Genomic DNA, 19,183 nt, shown 5'->3' on the forward strand with positions numbered 1-19,183 from the left:
TAAGTAATCAACAACGAGAGGGGAATTGGTCCACCCATCCAATCAGAGCAGGCAGGTAACAATAAACCCTGCTTTACGGACACGTGGATGACACCACATGAGCAGTATGGAGGCATGTTACTTCAATTGTATTGGATTTGGCTGCAACACTGTTTACCCCCCTTAGACTCCAACATGTTTTGTGGACTCAAGCACTTCACCCACCCCTCCACCGTCATAGTGGTGAGTCGATAATGAGTGAATTTTCATTTTTCGGTGAGCTATCCTTCTGTTCATGAGTCTACCTCACAAAGGTGAAGTATAGTGGAGGGAGCATTGTGATTTGGAGCGGCTCTGTTGCCTCTTGGGCTGTACAGTTCAAAAGAAAGTCCCAACTTTAACAAGGTACCTTCCATGATAATGTCAGGGGGTTGTCTGTCGGCTGAATCTCAGTAGAAACTTGAGGGTTCAGCAGGACCATGATGCTACACCTTGCTACACAGTGATGTCAAACAAAGGAAATCCACCTTTAGGAGCCAGGGCCCGGTCAGAGCTCAGACCTTAACCCAAGAGAGATTCTGTGGAGTGATCTTCAGAGAGTCCTTCACACCATGAGAACACTTGTGAGCTGAAGCCGCTCTGTGGGAAGAATGATCCAAAATTCCTCCTGAACACTGAGCAGCTCTGATCTACAGATACGAGACGCTTATTTGAAGTTGTTGCTGCCAAATGAGGCTCAGCTACTTACTCAGAGTTTCATTCCTTTTATGTTTTTTCCTCAATGTTTTATGATTATCATTGTTTGTGTTATTAGTTTAAGCACATTGTGTTTGTCTACACTTGTGACTTGTATCAATCAATCAATAAAATTGTATTTGTATAGCCCATATTCACAAATCACAATTTGTCTCATAGGGTTTAACAAGGTGTGACATCCTCTGTTCTTAAACCTCAACAAGAGTAAGGAAAACTACATTAAAAAAAAACTTTTAAACAGGGTAAAAGAACATAGAACCCTCAGAGAGAGCCACATGTGAGGGATCCCTCTCCCAGGATGGACAGAAGTACAATAGATGCAGCAGATGAAGATCAGAGTTACAAACCAGACAATTCCAGCAAACATTTCCCTGTCACTGTATCTGATCAGGCAGACTACCAAATCATTCTATTGCCAGTGGGTTATTATTTTGGTGTTTGGTAGAAGGGTGGTCGTGTCTTACCCAGGCCCAGCAGGTCCACAGCTGGCTCTGTGCTTTTCTTAGGACTGGCTCTGCACTCTGTCTGCTGAGAGGCACAAAGACAAAGAGAGAAAGAACAGAAATGAGTTAGTCGTAACGTTCAATTTGCTCCGGCTGACTTCTGTAAGCTCTAAATTTCACGTTATTATTGATACCTGCAATTATGTGTAAGGATTAGACCAGTCAATTACAATGTGGACATTACAATTCAATATTGACCTTTAATAAACAGAAAGTGTCACCCACTGGCCTTAAAGTTGAGCTTAGCTTTAGTCCAGGCAGGCTACAAAGTCAAGCTTAGCCACAGCGACTGCAGCAGATCTCTAAACCAGCACACATCAACTAAACCCCTCCTATGTATTCAATTGACAAAGCTCATATTGTGTACCTTATCTAAGCTGCTTTACCTCCTACTCTTCCTCCTAGCCACTTTTCATTTTCATATGGAATCTGACCAAATCAATGTCATGTGATGTCATTGATGCTGCTCTGTTCTGTGCCGGGGTCTTTTAGCTGCTGCTCTCCCTCCCTCACTTACCATAAAGGCTCATGAAAGGCTAGGGAGGCTCTCTACCTTAAGCTTTCCATGTGCGCACACACGTGGAAGAGCAGGGAAGTCCCACAACAGAGCCATAGACTTCAGTCTGTAAACCAATTATGGATGTCACTGATCATGATGAGTCTCATATCTTGTTATTAACCCCCCAAAAAACAGATAAGTCACTCTTCATTAAAACGTCAAAGTTTCTATTGTTTATTTAGATTTTTTTTAAGTGGCCCTGTTGAGTTTTGGACCACTAGTCATGAGATGTATTGTTTTGATGGCCAAGGGTCCCTGATAAGTGAATATCTTCTCTCTTAATAAAACACATTACTGCTGATGGATTTATACAACCCCACTGAATGACAGTTGGACGTGGTTATGTGCCAAGAAGCATAAAAGGGCACTAACAAAAAGTCAGGGGAAGGAGAACTGCTAGATGATGGAAATACAGACGGTAAAGGAGGTATTAAGTGATTTTTCTTGGCTGTAAACACAACACTTATATGCAGTATCATCACCTTAATAATTTGTTTTACGGTGAATGCAAAAAACCATGAGACACATAAAGCAACATTAGCATTTATTTCCAGTAATGTTTCTGCCCACCCTATGAATACAACTCCAACATTCACTCTCCTTTTAGCACCGCTTGGGTCTCCACCAACTGAAATAACTGGCTCTGTTTAAGCTGCTGAATGTTCCATCAAGGTCTCCAGTGACTCACACGCTTACTGTATTGCTCTCTGTGCTGTGCAGATAGCGCACAGTGAGTACATCAGAGCATTGCATTGAAAATAATGTATCTGCTGCTGTCGTTTATGGAGTTAATGAAAGCGGTGCAAATTAACTGAATGGAAAACAGGGAAGTTGTGCATTTGTTACTATAAGCAACACCTTTCAAAACACATTCTTTTTTAGTTAATACACAATATTGATTAGTGCAGCTTTTATAAAGGAGGAGAAAAATGCGAACATAACGAAGATTTTACAAGGCTCCTCATTCTGTATTGTAGGATGTATATGCCACAACTTGCAATTGGCAGAAATCTGCTCCATTAGTAAGAATCAAAAGAAATGAAAAAATGTCCAGACTAAACAGATAATAAGGTTTCTGGAGGTCTGGAAATAACAGGCAGTAGAGAGAGTAAATACACATTTGTATACCCTTGAGTAAAGCAAAGTCACAGTAAAGGTAAACAAATGTATAGAGGACCTCACCTAAATTCTTTCCTTACATTAAATCAATTAGCCAACAGACAGAAAATCAGTGGATGACACAATAGATAATTACTTAATCTTTTCATTCATATATTGAGTAAAAATACCAAAGACAAGCTGGTTACACCTTTCAGTTGTTTGTCCGTGGTATACCTCCCTGGTAATATTGTTTATAATAAGCAATCGTTCAAATTGAGTTTTTAAATTGACTGCGAAGAGAAGAGTAGAATGAAAAAGAGGCAGTGTGGGAAGGAAAAAAAAACAAATTAAAAGACAGATAGGAAGAGAAAGAGGGAGAGATTAAAAGTCAAAGGGTACCAGAATGAGGCAGGCGTATGAAGAGAGGGGAGGACGGGAGGAGATAGATGTTAGAGGGAAAAATGTGGTGAGGGAGAGGGAGTATAAAAGGTTAGCACGTGGGCCATGAGAGATCTACAACGCTGGTAACAAACCCAATTTCCCCCCAACAAAAGATCGATGGGCCACATTAGATTCAATGTCGTTCCAATCCAAAGCAATGAAAACAATTACCGTGTCCACGCCTAATCAAGAATGCATTGGCTCCGAATTGATGTGTGTGGAGACTGCAGCAAAGCTTGAACAGCAGCGGTCTGTGTACTGCAGCAGAAGGTTGGTGGGTGTTGGGCCTTCAAATAGACCAACAGTGAAGTGCAGGGAAAGAAATAAAACAGGGGACTATTGTACTTTTTTCTTTTTGTCATATCTAATGTATAATATATGTAAAAGTAATCCCCATGAGACAAAGAGCTCATTAGTCATTAGTCTGCTCTGAACGTCTTTTTTTCACTTCTGTGACGAGCTGATGTCGACCAGTGACATGTCTTTATTCAGTCATTCACCAGTACAATTTACCTGACTTGTACAATAGACATATACAGTGAACTCCTGCATACAAACAGTGCAGGTTTACTATACATTCGTTTGGTGACAACAGAATAACATTGTATTAGCAACGATAGCTTATATGGATCATGATTTCTCACATAAATAGGTACGGGACATAATATTTACCACAAACAGTTCAGTTCGTAATCTTTGTTCATGCAGATGTTAGTGATGTTCTGTTTCAGATTCAGGTTCCAACATGGACTTAGTTTTACGGTTTGCTTTCAGAATCGACACACCGGTAAGAGGATGAGGTGGTGCTCACAATCAAAGGCTGTGTTGCCCCTCAGTCGGCTTCTGTGTTCAGCCAATCAGAAGAAAGAAGGCTTTGAAGGAGGCCTCTAATGAAGACCTGAGCTCGAGCCTGAGTTTCAGTCAGAGGCTGCACTGAGGGGATGCGCTTCAGGAACTTTTTTAGAACTGTGAATAATAAGTTCCCCAGTAAAACGACAGAACTAGAAATGAGCATAATAGGTCACATTTAAGGAATCACAGGGAATGATAGCAAAGATAAAAGTAGGGTTAAGATAAGGAAAAGGTAAAAAACAACTTAGTGGGACTATTATATCATTTAAAGCCGCTTACGCCAAGTAATTGACCATTTATAGCAAATGATTGTACAGTTTGTTTTGCTGAACGAAAAGAGTCAGATCTTTGAAGACTCTGCTTCATTACCACGTGCATGATTATTAGAGATTGGAGGTGGTGTCAGCGGGAAATGTCAGGTAATAGAGTCTGTCTGTACGATTGACATAATAGCATTGATTACTCATCAGCTGGTAGAGAACAGCTAGTAAATGAGTCTACCTTGTTTTGACCTTTTTGGCATTTTAGTGGATTTGCCTTCAGTTGAAGGCCTAAATCAAATTCTTCTGCTCTGCGTGTAACAGTCTGGAACAGTCTTGATATCATTTTCAGCTAAATACAAGAAAATATAATTAAAAGGCTGCACTATCCATATTTCTCTTCTGACACCGATACCAAATATCTCAACTAAGGGTATCTGCAGGTTCATATCCAATACCTAGGTTTTATATTTCCATAAAATGCAAATCTATATAAGTCATTATGTGGAATTCATTGACATTATTATGTAAGGTAACATGAGGTGATGGAATTAAAGGATGCATGATTTGCCATGACTGAATGAGTGTTCTTTTTTTTTACAGCATTTCACAGCCCTTTGCTTAAAACAGAATCCCTTCAGAGCATAAAGTCCTCTGAAACAGCATTTACACTGAAACTTTATTTAAGGCCCAAACTGAGAGCATTTCTCTGATCCCCTTAGCAGAAAAGCAAACACATCCACAAAACTTGCTGAACCAAACACTTGCTGAACAGAAGAAAATAAATAGACCCATTAATACAACAAATAGAAAACAAAATGACAGTTTAATACAATTAGCTTTCACTGCAAGTTTTACAGAGCAAATGTGGTTGGTCAGTAATTATAGTCATAAGTCAACTATATCTTATATATTCTTATATTTAGTCTTATATTGCTGAGGTTCCTTGCTGATGTTGGATTAGGACCTAAATGGTCAAAAAAGAATCATCAATAATGATCTGCTATCACCTTTTTGTATTTCTTCATTCCTAGATCTTGAAGAAAGTCAGTTTCAGTTTAACTGCCACATATTACAGTGCAGTGTACACATCAATAACATGGTTATTGATGGAGAAATTCTATCTAACGTGGATTTGTCGCATTACGGCCAACAGCAAGTTTATATAATAAGTTTAGTACCTAGAGTCTGGGAAACAATAAATAGAAAGAAAATAACTGGTCCTATCTGAACCCGAAGTTCTCCTGACAAAAGCCCTCATCTCCGGTGAGACGATTGGCAGGGAGAAAGCAACGAAAAAAAAGACTCCTATGCTTGTCCATACGATTTTCGACATTTCAAACCATGTGCAGTGTTACACAATTGAGATTGCATAGCCTTTCAATGCTGCAACCCACACAGCTGTTGGGACACCGAATGAAGTAACAAGAAAACCATAAATGTCACTGTGCACAACAAGCCTCAATATGTTCAGAGGGATTCAGATCGACATGCTGGAAAAATTAGTCTGAAAACCGACAGACGAGTTGAGTTTCACTGCTGAAAAACTGGTTTGGGTTCTCCCTCGTAATTAGTTATCCAGGTTGACACCAAGTGATGAGGCTGACATGTGGCCAGCGACAGACTGTGATTGGCTGTCAGTCTCCGTTGTGTTTCAAGAGAAAGACAGAGGAATTGGAATGGAGGCGAGCAATCAATAACCAACCTCCCCACCACCACCACCACGTGAACAGTCTTTGGCAGTGACAGAGATGCCAGTTTGAATGAAAAGCACTGAGCAAACCAAACCCTCTGATGACAGCTGTCACATCAGATTGCTGTCAAATACACAGCAGAAAACAGCCATCGGCTGACGGCTGTTACACTGAATGTCTGGGTCTCCTGTAAGTTCCTCCCTCATGTACTCAACAGCGTCTGCTGACGCCAGGACAAGACGAGTGACAGTGACAAGTGAAGTACTGCTAAGGCATATCAACCCTCCATGGTAACCTGCTGTCTTGATTAACGATCATTTACATTGCCACAGCAGTTATTGAATTAGTACAAGCTAGTGCAGTGTCCATTCTAAACATGTCTCTTCAGAATGGACCGTTTTTCTTGGCCTGGGGTAATTCTGGTTGCAGCTTTCTTTCTGAAATTGTAAAAGTTACCTGCAGTAATTGAGCGAGTAAAGACCGTCTCCTGGAGACCACAGACCCCTCAAGCTGAACCACCGCTGCTGCACAAAGAGCTGTTCACCTGTTCATTCAAAGTTCAGTGAAGCTCCACTTGGTACCAAAAAAAAAAAACCTGGAGAATCTGTCATCATGAACGCGCTGTTGAAAATGTCACTTGAGTGGATGAGTCAGAGCCGCCGCTGCTAAAGAGCACAGGTCAGCTGCTTCTTAAAATTTTAATAATATTGAATGTATAATGTTTCCAAATTGCACTAAAGTCAACAATAGGCAAGGTAGTTTTATTTATAAAGCACATTTCATACACAGAGGTAGATTCAAGGTGCTGTACATAGAGATACAAACAACACAGAGACAAGATGAAAAAAACCTATTATAAATCAAAAAGCAATTTAAAAAACGTAGTAAAATAGACGAAATGGAAACATCTGTATACAAATTTAAGAATAAGTTGAAGGAGAAAATGAATACACAAAGTACATAAAAATGTGTAAAATAATAAACTATAATAATATAATAAAGTACAACGATGGTATGACCATGTCTTTTTTTTTCTCAAGATATGCGTTCCACAGATTGACAGAGATTTCTGGGATTGGTAGATAGAACAGACTTTAATTCCAAGAGCAGCTATTCAATTACATGTGTTTGAAATTAAAAAGTCACCAAAAATGGCAAATATCCTGCTCTTTGTGCTGCTAAAAGGCTTCAAACACATGGCAGCAGCTTGTCACCGGACCAAAGAAAATTAGCAGCTGTATGTGGCAGCGATTGGATGAGATAACTTACTAGGTTTTGCTGAGCTAGGAAGGATGACAGTCCAAGTCAAAGTGACCAACAATGAAACCCGAGTCAGTCCCGATGAAAAGCGCAAACTTCCTGCACGTTAATGTTCTTCCATTAACTCAAAGGGCAAAATCCCAAGGTCAAGAATGATCATATACGCTCAGATCAGAGCAGTTTTATTAGAAAGACCTTGTACTGTATATGGTTGTGACCAGTTGATAATTAACAGTTTCCAGCATCTCCAGATTAAATTCAACATGATAAATATTCAACAAATGAAGTTAGAAAAGGATTTTAAATATTTCTGAAATATTTTTTAAATTTATGCTGACAAACCAACGCCAGGGGACTCACAAAGCAAAGAATTAATCACGATAGCGAGCGAGCTCCCAGAAACGGTGAAGCTGTGTATAAATATTCATTTAGTACATGAAACTGGACCTCAGATCCCTTGGGTACCTGTGGCATCCTAATTACATCAAAGCATGAGATAATGCAGTTATAAAAAGTGCTCGATGAGACGATAAGTAGCTGTTTGAAAGCAGGAAGCAGCTTGTGTGTCTGGCATTTACGCTACGGCATGTAGTCTTTTATCACGTTCAGCACGTGCACAACAGGTCAAACATTAGAGAGGAGGGAAAAGAGAAAGCTGCTGCTGTGGAGGCTAAATGGTAAATACTAGTAAGGAGCAAATGATGTGGTTCTCATCGTCAAAGGTTTGTAAGACAGCTCAGTTTCAGTTAACAGATTAAACTTTACCAGTGTAGTGGTTATATTTTGCTCTAATACACTATTTGTAAGTCACATGACTAGTACAAGCAGCAGCATCGTGTATCACCCTGATAAAGACACAACAGCTGTTAACTTTTCAATAGACAACGTTCTGAGTCTTATTTTATCGGTTCTCTAAACCGATCAATTGTCAATTAATTTTGTCTGAAGTTGACCCTGAAGAAAGTTTTCTTCTGCCTTTCATTTCTATCTCATCTTGATTTCTGCATTCGGTGAGAAAAAATCCAATAAATGAAGTTGAAAACCTTTTAACTCAAACCAAGAGCAGGTATTACTCTCCCCTAAGTATGGAATTGTAATTTTCACTAGTGAGGCATTAAATGGATTTGCTCCCAGCAGTATTTCTGACTTAATGAGCCCATATGTACCTGAGTGCACATTATAGGTCAACAGTAAAAGTTTCCTTAATTTAAATTTGCTACTAAGCAATAACTGCCTAAACTGTGGAACACTCACAATCTGCATCACTTCCTTTGACTCGACTCATCAGGCCATTGTAAATAACAGACTATTAAACTGTGTTGGTATCTCTGGTACCAGAACTTGACAGTGGACAGCAAGCGTAAAATGGACGGAGAGCTGGGTGGGAATCAAACCCATGGCTGCTCCCGAGGGACTCAAGCCCCTGTAATAAACAGCTGCATCCTTTCTCATTTAGATTAGTGTAACTCCCTGTTTACTTGCAGTAATAAGTCTTTTCTACTGTGTTGTAAGTATATTCGTACAGAGTTGCCAGCTACAACAACAATGTGCACTAGTTGCATAAGTTATGCAAGTTACCCATCAAAGACATTCAGGGAACAATTTGTCTTCTTAACATTATAACAGCTGCCTCTACAGGAGTCAGAGGAGATGCAAGTTTGAACATTACATCCTTACAACTCTTTTTGAGTTTGTAATCACTCTATGTAAAATCCTTTAGACCCAACAGCTGAACCGACTCCTCAGTCCCCCATTACTCCACTTGTTGCCTCCCGTCATTGAACTTGCATGACGTACAAGGCCCTGCATGCATCTGACCTCTTCTCATTTAGTAGAAGTAGTGGTTGTCCTCTCATTATCTAGTTAAGGCCTCTTCTCTTTTCTCTCCGATCATGTTATATCTAGAGGCAACTCTGGCTTTTGAGGGTGAAGCTCTTAATCTTGGAGCAGCCTTCCCTTTCCATCAAATCTGCTACACCTGTGGTTTGTTTGAAAAACCTGCCAAATCCATTTCTTTAGTTATGCTTATTTTGGCGAGGTGCTTTATGTTTATGTATATGAATTCATGTGTAAGAATATGTGTGTATACACAAGTTTGATGCATGTAGACATGCAGACTTAAATATATGTAGATTATTTGCAATGTGTATATTATCTAATAGGAGACATTTTGTAAAGATATATGTTACAAAGTCCTATAAAAATAAAATATCATGCTTAATATTATTATTATATTGTCTTGTAAATAACAGCTAAAATCACATCATTGTCAGGTAAACCTCTGATCATATCAGATCAAAGAAAAATCAGATCAAGGGCTGACCTAACTGACATATTTGATCTCAAAGACTACATAATAGTTAATTATTTATCTCTTGTTTTCTTTGTGTAAGAACATTACATTCAGAGAATGTAGAGTACAAACATCTGTCATTAGTATTATTAGTATGTTTAAAATTGCATGTGTATTGTTTGAATATGACATTTAATATATTTTGAATCCTTTAAATCCATTAGAGTGGCACTGTATAATCTTGATCTGAACAGTAACAATGATCTCTGGGTTCACTGAGAAACAAGGGGCTGAAATGTTATAGTTAAATAAATAAATCTAGGCCACTCTCTTGAAATTAGATTTTTTAAGTTCAAGGTGTCACATGGTCAGTGTATTTAACATAATTCAGGTTGTTTTCCAGTTGGTTGGATCAAAGTCTTGGGTCATAGAAACACTCACGTTGTGAGATTTTGGTCCTCAGTTAGTGACACTGAGAAAGACGCCTGTCTTTGTTTGGTAAAGTCATGATTCATCTTTTGAGTGTGTTCAATAAACACACCATACATGAGCTGTCTACATCTTTGGTGGGTGACGGCCTTCAAAAGAAACACCATTCTAACTCAGGGGGGCATGTGTCACAACCTACCCTGCACAAATAACGCCTGGAACCCACAAAACACACACACACACACACACACACACACCTGCAGCGCGTGCCTCCTCGCAGAGAGGCTGCTACTGTACAGTCTCCACTGAGACTTACGCAACACAGCGCTCCACTGTCCTCCATCACACGTACGAGAGGCAGATGAAACAAGCGTCTTATTCTCAGAGGAGAGGCAGAGTGAGGTGATGGAACAAACAAAGAGCGGACAACACTTTAAAAAAAGAGGGAGAGAAAAACAAATATTGTGGAAGGGGACGAGCAGGAGATGAGGGTGCAAATTGGTTAGCGGGGAGAGCGAGGGTATAGGGGCGCGGGAGGGAAGGAGGGAGAAATACAAAGGACAAACACAACAGCGAGAGGAAATAGAGGACGGAGAGGAGAATGAGAATAAACATGAGGATGATTGAGGGAGGCATGAGACAGATAGCTGCAGACAATGCAGCTGACAAGGAGGACTCTAACAGGGGCAATCAAAGCTCCTGCTGCTGGAGCGGCAGTAGAGGTAGTTGTTCTACAATAGTTTGATTTACCTCCATGATATTTTATTCAACTCAAATACAGAAAGAAACAGAGCTTTGTTTCTATTGTGCAGTTAGTAAAAGAAGCCACCTTATGTTCCTCATCTGCTCCTATTCTATTTTTTGCTTTAAATGCAAATTCAAAACGTTTTTTCCCAGGTGTGTTGGTGTATTCATGACAATGCACACGTCCACTGCACTGAATCCATCACTACATCAACGTCGATATACTGAATGTATCTGCAGATACTTTGCCCTTTTGTCTGTCCATTGGAGCTAACAGTAAACAAGGAAGGACTTATACATGCACGTCAGTGAATCTGGAATTGTGCATGGATGTTGGACAGATGATTCTCTCCTCTGTGTAAATTGTGGTCCCCGTCATTGCCCTTGATAAAGGAAAATCTTCGATCCGTCACTGCCATGTCAAATGAAACTGAGCACATCTCGCAGTCCATGACTTTTAGCAGATGGAAGACTTTTAATGTGACATTTTTTATGCAGGAGAAGTTGATGAAATAAAAGCTCAGCACTCATGCACATAAACTGCAGGTGTTTCAGATTAAAAGCCTACCAGCTGTGCTGCTGGAGGACTTTGAATGTAAAAAGGTCATTCTTACCCAACACCATCGTTGAACACAGACAGGAGCCTACAGTCTTTCACCTCATACAACCACCTTAAGTGACAGACACTTCACACTTCAGCTGCTTTCAGACTGAACTCCCGATAATCTCCGGACATTCTCTGTGGTTTCCCCAGTCAGCCCCCCCAGTAAAATAAAGGAAATAAATTGATATGAGAACACAGCAGGAATTCCTCCAGAGGATTCAGTGGGCATATTGAAGTGACAGATGCAAAGCTGAAAAAAAAAAAAAAAGAATACAAACATCTCAGGATGAAACATACACGTAGAAGAAACTGTCAAAGATGTCAAGAGAGCTTTTGTTGATAAGGCCGCCGCAGGTTCTCTGCAGCAGAATGTGTACGTCACGTCCTGCCTCTGCCTGCTGCTCCGCCCCCTCACCTCAACTCTCTGCAGATTTCTGTGTTGTTGTGAACGCGTCTGAGCGAAGAATCAACTGCTGTGTTAGTGTGAATGACAAACACCGGAGAAAGCCTGGACGCCATCCCGCAGATATTCTCCAGATTTCATGTCTGACAACGGCTTTGCATGACATGATGCCACCGCAGACAGTTCCGTTTGCTGAGGAGGATCATGAGATGTGGTTGAAAGCCCTAAAAGATCCTGGTAATTGGACCTTGAGTAGAGATTGTTTTGACAACATTTTTCATTCAATGTTACGCTTCTGTCAGTACAACAATTCCTCTGCATGTTTCAAATTGTCTTCCATCAGCTCAAATACATAACCTCAATGTAACCTTCCATGCTCAAATGAGAGTTTTAAAAGGAGAAACTCAACAGTGCCCCGAGTATGACATTTCCGATGATTATCAATAGGTGTGGTAGCTGCAGTGGTGACAGCAGAGGTGCTGCAGTACTGATAGCAGCAGTCGTTCCAGTAGCGCTGCAGGGAGTGGATTGTCTTCCTGTGGGTGACAGCTGCCTTATTAACACTATAAAAGAGAATAATAAAACTGCCATCGGCTGATGAGCAAATGATGCCGAAGACAGACAGCTGCAGCAGAGGGAAGAGGAAGAAAGAGAAGGAGAACCAGAGAGTTCATCGGCATTAAGACAGGTGGGGAAAGGGCAAGAGTGGGGAGAGTGTTGGATGTGGAGCGAGGGAGATGAAGAGACGGAAAGATGAAGAGGAAAGGAGGCAGTGAAGGAAGAGAGGAAGAGGAGGTTGACAAAACAACATTAGTAGAACAGAAATGGGAGGGACAGAGAGGGAGGGGACAGACGAAACAGTGACTGATGATGAAGAAAGAAATGGAAGAGGAGAAACAAAGGATGAAGAGAGGAGATGACAAGAGAAGAAAGATCATGAGACAGTAAAGTGAGGAGGAGACAGTGGGCAGGAAGCCAAAGGTGTGTGTGTGTTGTGTTCAAGTACCGAAAAGAGTGTTTGTGCATGTGTGTGTGTGTGTGTGTGTGTGTGTGTGTGTCTATGTGTGTGTGTGCGTGTGTGTGTTGTGTGTGTGTGTGTGTAGAAGGGAAGTGTGTGCATTATCAATACAGACTGAAACATTCTTATCATAAAGTCAGCAGCACCCGATCGCTAAAGGAAGCACACAAGTGTGTGTGTGTGTGTTTGTGGAACAGCAGTAAGTCAGAGGTTGTTAAGTGTACTGGGCTGCTGCAGTTCTGCACCATTCAACATGATCTGTCATTCATGGACACATGCACACACAAACACACAAACACATACATAATCTAAAAGGTTTTGTCACAGAGAGAAGATCTTAAGCTGCCACATGCAAGCATCTCTTCCACCCAGTGGTATTCATCTGACAGTCATGGAGCACCCACAGCAAAGAGCGCGCGCACACACACACACACACACACACACAAGCACCCACTCACACACACACACACAAGCAAACACACATACACAGAGTGGAGTGTTTGAGAAAGGTCACAGTTTTGGTCTGACGGCTGAAGCGTGACGACCCTGTTCAGGGAAAGAATAATCAAATCAAAACGTTGGCAACTAACACACACACTCACATCAATTGAAACAAAATCGTTTTAGGTATTTTTTTAAGTTAATCTTATTCGTCACTTAACAGTATCCGAACACTGGGAATCTTGTTAGGCTGTAATGTTTCAAAAAGTGGCAGCTTGCTTCAGGTCAGAATTTAAGGAACACACTGACACACATACACACGCAAACACACACACACACACACACACACACACACACACACACACACACACACACACACACACACACACACACACACACACACACACACACACACACACACACACACACAAACAACACATGCAAACTTAACAGATGCTTTAATTACGGGGATGCACATCCAAGGCCCAGCTGGCGTAGAGGAGCACACATGACAGACTGAGACACACATGGCTTTAAGGGGAACACGCACACAGCTGGATTTGGGAGCGGCACACACAACAAGCTGGTGCTAACATGGAACATTGGGCCAATGATCTACTGGGGATGAAAAGAAGTTGCCTTCAGCTTTCACTCTTTTTAACCTCTAGAAATGAAAAGTGTGTGGGTGTGTGTGTGTGTGTGTGTGTGTGTGTGTGTGTGTGTGTGTGTGTGTGTGTGTGTGTTAGGCTTTGTAGTTTAGACAAGCTGTTTTTTGCCCGTCTCTTCCCACACAACGTCTTATGTCTGATTCCAACACAGCAGGAGCAGGACTGGACCTCACGTTGTTGCTATGAAACCAATCACCACAGTTCTGCATAAGGTAATTGGACCTTACGGTGGTTAACGTAAAGTGTCTTGGATTTACTGCTTCAACAACAGTCACACATCTCTGGTGTGGGTGTGTCCATGTCCAATGGAGAAAGTTGTGTGGAGAGAGAGAGAGAGAGAGAGAGAGAGAGAGAGAGAGAGAGAGAGAGAGGCGAGAGGCTCTACATGGTGACACACAAGTAAAAGTTGCTGATCTCATTTTTATATATCTATGGGATTATAAACATGAATATAGTAATGTATTCATTAATATTCATCTATACAGATACAGTAGAGCAATGGTATCCTGAGCAGAGATTGAAGTCCCACTCCCTCTGTGTGTGCTGTGATTCGAGCTTCTTCTCTGTTCTTGGTTTTAATAGGCAGCACAGCTCTGGTTTTATATTAGTGCATGTGCGTCCTTTCCTGTGTAAAGATGGCTCCAGCTCCAATGAGCAGTGATGTAGACATGACACCCAGTTGGAGATGCCAATTCTCACCTCTTTCCTGCGCTGTGACGTCTTTCAGAGACACAACCACTGTAAACACACCTGTTACCTGGCCACCAAACTGTCACTGCAACTTCACCACATTTCTATACAGTCTATGGGCTACACACAGCAAGGCTCTGCACTGCTAACAATGCCAGACATGCCCTGCTAACCGCCATGTATATCTGAGAATTTGCTACATTCACTGCTGCAAGTATGTATATGCTGAAATATATATATGATATTGAGTATATATATGTATGATGAAACACATTAGATAAATTTTGACTATTTTACCAAGCGGGTAACAGGATTGTTCTTTGCTCAAAGACTAACTTTATTCACTTTATTTAGTTGTTCGACTGTCCCAAATAAACACATTTCTTTTGTGAAGAACCTTTACATCATGCCTGCTCTCAGCTACCAGAGCTTCTGCGTCAACTGAAAACAACACTCCCTATTGATGCTGGCACAAAGTCAGCCAGAGAATAAAGGGCCTTTCAATCTGATTATCAGACTCCTGAAATATTAATTAATGTGAAAAAGATATAATTGACATATAGTAAAATAGCAACAGGGACCATATGATAAACCTAAGCTGCCACCTGTCCCCTGCAATATTTACTGATCACTGTCAAAATAAATAGGTAATGGACCCTCTCCCTCAGCCAGGTACAGACATAAATCTATGACGGACAATAAATGTGTTCTACGATATATTTTACAAAGCCCAGAGCTCTGAAAATGCCAACCTGCTCAGCGGACATGGCTCACTCTGTTTGGAGAGGTAAGCTGGGATATAACGGTCTCAGCACCATATAGCCTCTGCTGCATCACAGTGGGGGACATGCACTGCTGCTGGTGTGGTTATGTGAATTATTACATCTGTACACTTAAAGTGGGGGAGGGTGGATGTGTGTGTGTGTGTGTGTGTGTGTGTGTGTGTGTGTGTGTTTTCGTGGGAAACAGGCCTGATTCTCTTCCTCCAGCAGGGTAAATCCAGTTTATTGATTAGCCTCCTTGTGGCTACACTATCGATCCTTTTGACTGCTAGACCTCAGAGATCACCGCTTTCTATGTGTGTGGTGAGTGTGAGTGTGTGAGTGTGTGAGTGTAAGTGTGTGTGTGTCACGTTATTAGTCACAGAACGCTGCTCCTTTGGCTGCCCTTCACACCATCCACTCAAACTAACTCCAATCGACCACAGATATGCTGCTGCAACTGCTGCTGCTGCTGTAGGTGTGTGTGTGTGTGTGTGTGTGTGTGTGTGTGTGTGTGTGTGTGTGGCGTGTGTGTGTGTGTGTGTGTGTGTGTGTGTGTGTGTGTGTGTGTGTGTGTGTGTGTGTGTGTGTGTGTGTGTGTGTGTGTATACGTGTGTGACATCCAATCTCGGGCACCTTTGAGAGCCCAACTCTGTCCAGATGTACAGAGCACCTAGCGATAACACACTCCCCTGCCTTGAATCAACGAAGACACAAACATGTGCATGTGCATGTCACACACACACACACACTCCCTTTCTATCTCTGACAAAAAAACAAGCGCCAGTGTTTTCCATGAAGAAAAGCAGTCTTGTTCTCTTTGATAATTTATTCATGGGCTGAAAGAAAGAAAAGACAACATACGCCAGCGGTCTAAAGGGACGACAGTGATTTAGTGTTCATGGAGAGATAGACAGACACACAGAGAGCTAGAAAGAGAAAGGAGGAGAGGGAGAGACGAATGAAGGAGAGATGAAGATGAATGGAGGGGAAGAGAGAGTGAAAACAACTGGAGAGATAATGGAGTACTCCTTACCTAAAAAACACTGTTTTTGTACACTGTGTCCTTTCTATTTACCTTCTGTTACATGTTTGTCCATCTCTCATAACTGCATATGGGATTTATATTGTATATGGTTTAGTATACTATCGATCTAAAAAAATGTGGCAGGCATATATATATCTACTCCACATATAGGGCTTAATTTGTTTTAATGTGAAACAACAGCCTACTGTACATGTACACTGTATCCATTACTATGAATATTTCATTTTAAGTGAGATGATCACATCTGATATGGATCATTCTCCCTGACCACAGCTGGTGAACATGTTATTACCATTTCATTTTTTGCTGAGCAGAAGAGTCAGTGCTTCTGGTTAATTTCTCATTTTAATGCCTGACATATCCCAGGGTTCCTCCTGTCAATTAATAGATACATCACCCTGTCTGCCCTTGAGCTGAAAACATAAAAAGGAATTTATTTAGCCGGAGAGGAGGGAGTGTGAGTGGATTCTGAAGGTCAAAATACTCTTCAAGAGGCTTTCCCGACAAGCAAATACAAGAGGGCCATAAAAAAGTCCACATGTGAAAATAATGAGTGTTGGAAAAAAATATTACTGAGTACAAAACCATTAGTGTCAGTCGTAAAGTTATAAAAAGCATAAAAATATTCAGTGCAGCTAGATGTCGCTCTAGCATCGGCATTCCCAACCTAAACAAACGCGCAATCATCTACACGTCCAGCTTCCCTTCGCGTTCTCAGAAAGGTTTTCCTTCTTCAGTTAATGGGTGTCGCAAAGTCGAGTGAACACACAACCACAAGCACAACTGAAAAGGAGGAGAAATCTGAGAGCAGATTCACGAGCGCACGGAAAGCAGCCCGAGTGCGGAGAAGGGCTGAAGCTGGAGCGCAGGAAATCCGTGCGAGCAACAATATATCTGAGTATATTTCAGGAGCACAGCAAATTTGAGCGCAAACAGGGGCTATTTGAGTGCAAGGCCAGGGTTTTGATGGAAAGTAATACACAATCTGAACATAAATTCAACGCGTCTTGCTCTCAAATTGAAAGACCACGGTCTTGAATAAAGATAGGAAAAAAGCTCCATATGAACAAAGTTAGCCAATGTACAGGAGAGTCAACAACAAAGCGATCCATGCTGCCACGCAGTGTGGTAAAATGGATCCGTCATATCTCAGCTGCAAGTTTGAGTTCCTTTAATTTCCTAAATATTTGCTTTTAAAAGATATTCTGGGGTTTCGCCCACTCTCAGCAGGCCTGCATGGCAGCTAGCCGCTAGTTACCTGTGCTTGTAGAGCCACGCAATGCCGTGTGTAGCCCACAGAACTTATAAAGCCACGTTGTAACCGCAGTGTTTTTGGTTTAACAGCGATGTGGTGGGCAGCTGACAGGTATGTTTGCAATGTGTTTATCTCTAAGAGACAGTCACAGTGTTGAAAAGGGATGAAAACATCTTGAGTGCCTGTCACATAGACATTTTGTACATAGACTTATTTGACAGCAATCAAAAACAATTAATCTGTTTAATTGAGTCACAAAATTTTCCTTCCTACCTTCATTGATGATGTTTTTCATTTGTTTTCTCAACGACATCGGATTGTACCAAGTATGGCATGAGGAAAGACTTTTACTGGTTATGTTTAGACATACAGTCTATAGCAAAAAGGCCATAATCTTGGTTTAATACTGAAGTCCACAGTTCAACAATTTGTACACACACCCTGAAGTCCATGCATCACAAGAACATACTGAACTAAACGTTGACCGCAACCCAGGCAGCAATATATTTGGCAAGTCATTGTATCTTTAACCCTGATGTGCAACAGATGCTAAATAAGAAGATGGTTATAGTAATAGAGTATGCATTCACAATGGATTTTGGCCCACACGAAAAGATCCCATCAGACCCCTACAGCCCCAGCTCCACCAACCCCCAAAGATAAAACACTGTGTAGACAGGCATGAAGGATTCTGCATAAAGTAAATGACTTTCTTTAAATGTAATGCAGTGGTTAAATTCAGAGAGTAACTTAAAGTTAAAAAGGTTTAAATATACCTCTCGTATATTTGTCTATGACGTAACAAACTAAATAGTAAAATCAGCAGCAGATTTAAGAATACAATTTCTAGTCAGTGAAAATAATTTAATAATTTCTCTTTTGGATTATAAAAAAGATATTCCCAGAGAATCTGTTTCTCTTTTCATTTTTGAAGCCAGAAGCTGGCTGGAAGCAGAGACATGAGGCTCCAGCGGTGCTTTTAACTCGTAGTTCAATACTAGCAGACACCGCAAGCGCCTGGTTTGGCTGCAGGGCCGAACCATTTCATGTAAAGCACATTCATTTAAATTTCTTATCTGCACACATATCACTTCATCTGAATCGTCCTATTCCCCAGAATAAAGCACATGCATGTGACACTCAGACTGTACATTTTATTCTCTTCTAAAAAATTCAGACAGCTCATGTGAACAGCCAGCACAGGGATTTCTAACATCCTGAATTATTGATTAGGCCATATCTCACTTCTATGTCAAATGACCTAATGTACCGCTCTCTATATTTCTGGATCTTTGACTCCCCTTTAGTTCTAGTTCTACTCATCTCATCTCATCTCATCTCATCTCATCTCATCTCATCTCATCTCATCTCATGTGGTGGAGGCTAGTGTCCGACTATGGGCAATAAAAGCAGATCTGATATAA

General features: G+C 41.0%; 1 protein-coding gene across 8 annotated transcripts in view; it reads right to left on the reverse strand.

Annotated features, from left to right (window-relative positions):
• The window catches only part of smap1 (small ArfGAP 1), a 98,878-nt gene that overhangs the window by 33,490 nt on the left and 46,205 nt on the right, over nucleotides 1-19,183 (reverse strand). For 7 of the 8 annotated variants that reach the window (XM_035173326.2, XM_035173329.2, XM_035173325.2 and 4 more), the window contains one exon: nucleotides 1,200-1,263. In XM_035173326.2, the coding sequence (XP_035029217.2) occupies nucleotides 1,200-1,263 (64 nt within the window). The remainder of the gene's footprint in view (nucleotides 1-1,199; nucleotides 1,264-19,183) is intronic. The other variant, XM_035173338.2, reaches the window with a different exon arrangement.

This window comes from Hippoglossus stenolepis, chromosome 12 (assembly GCF_022539355.2).
Source record: "Hippoglossus stenolepis isolate QCI-W04-F060 chromosome 12, HSTE1.2, whole genome shotgun sequence".
Taxonomy (NCBI): domain Eukaryota; kingdom Metazoa; phylum Chordata; class Actinopteri; order Pleuronectiformes; family Pleuronectidae; genus Hippoglossus; species Hippoglossus stenolepis.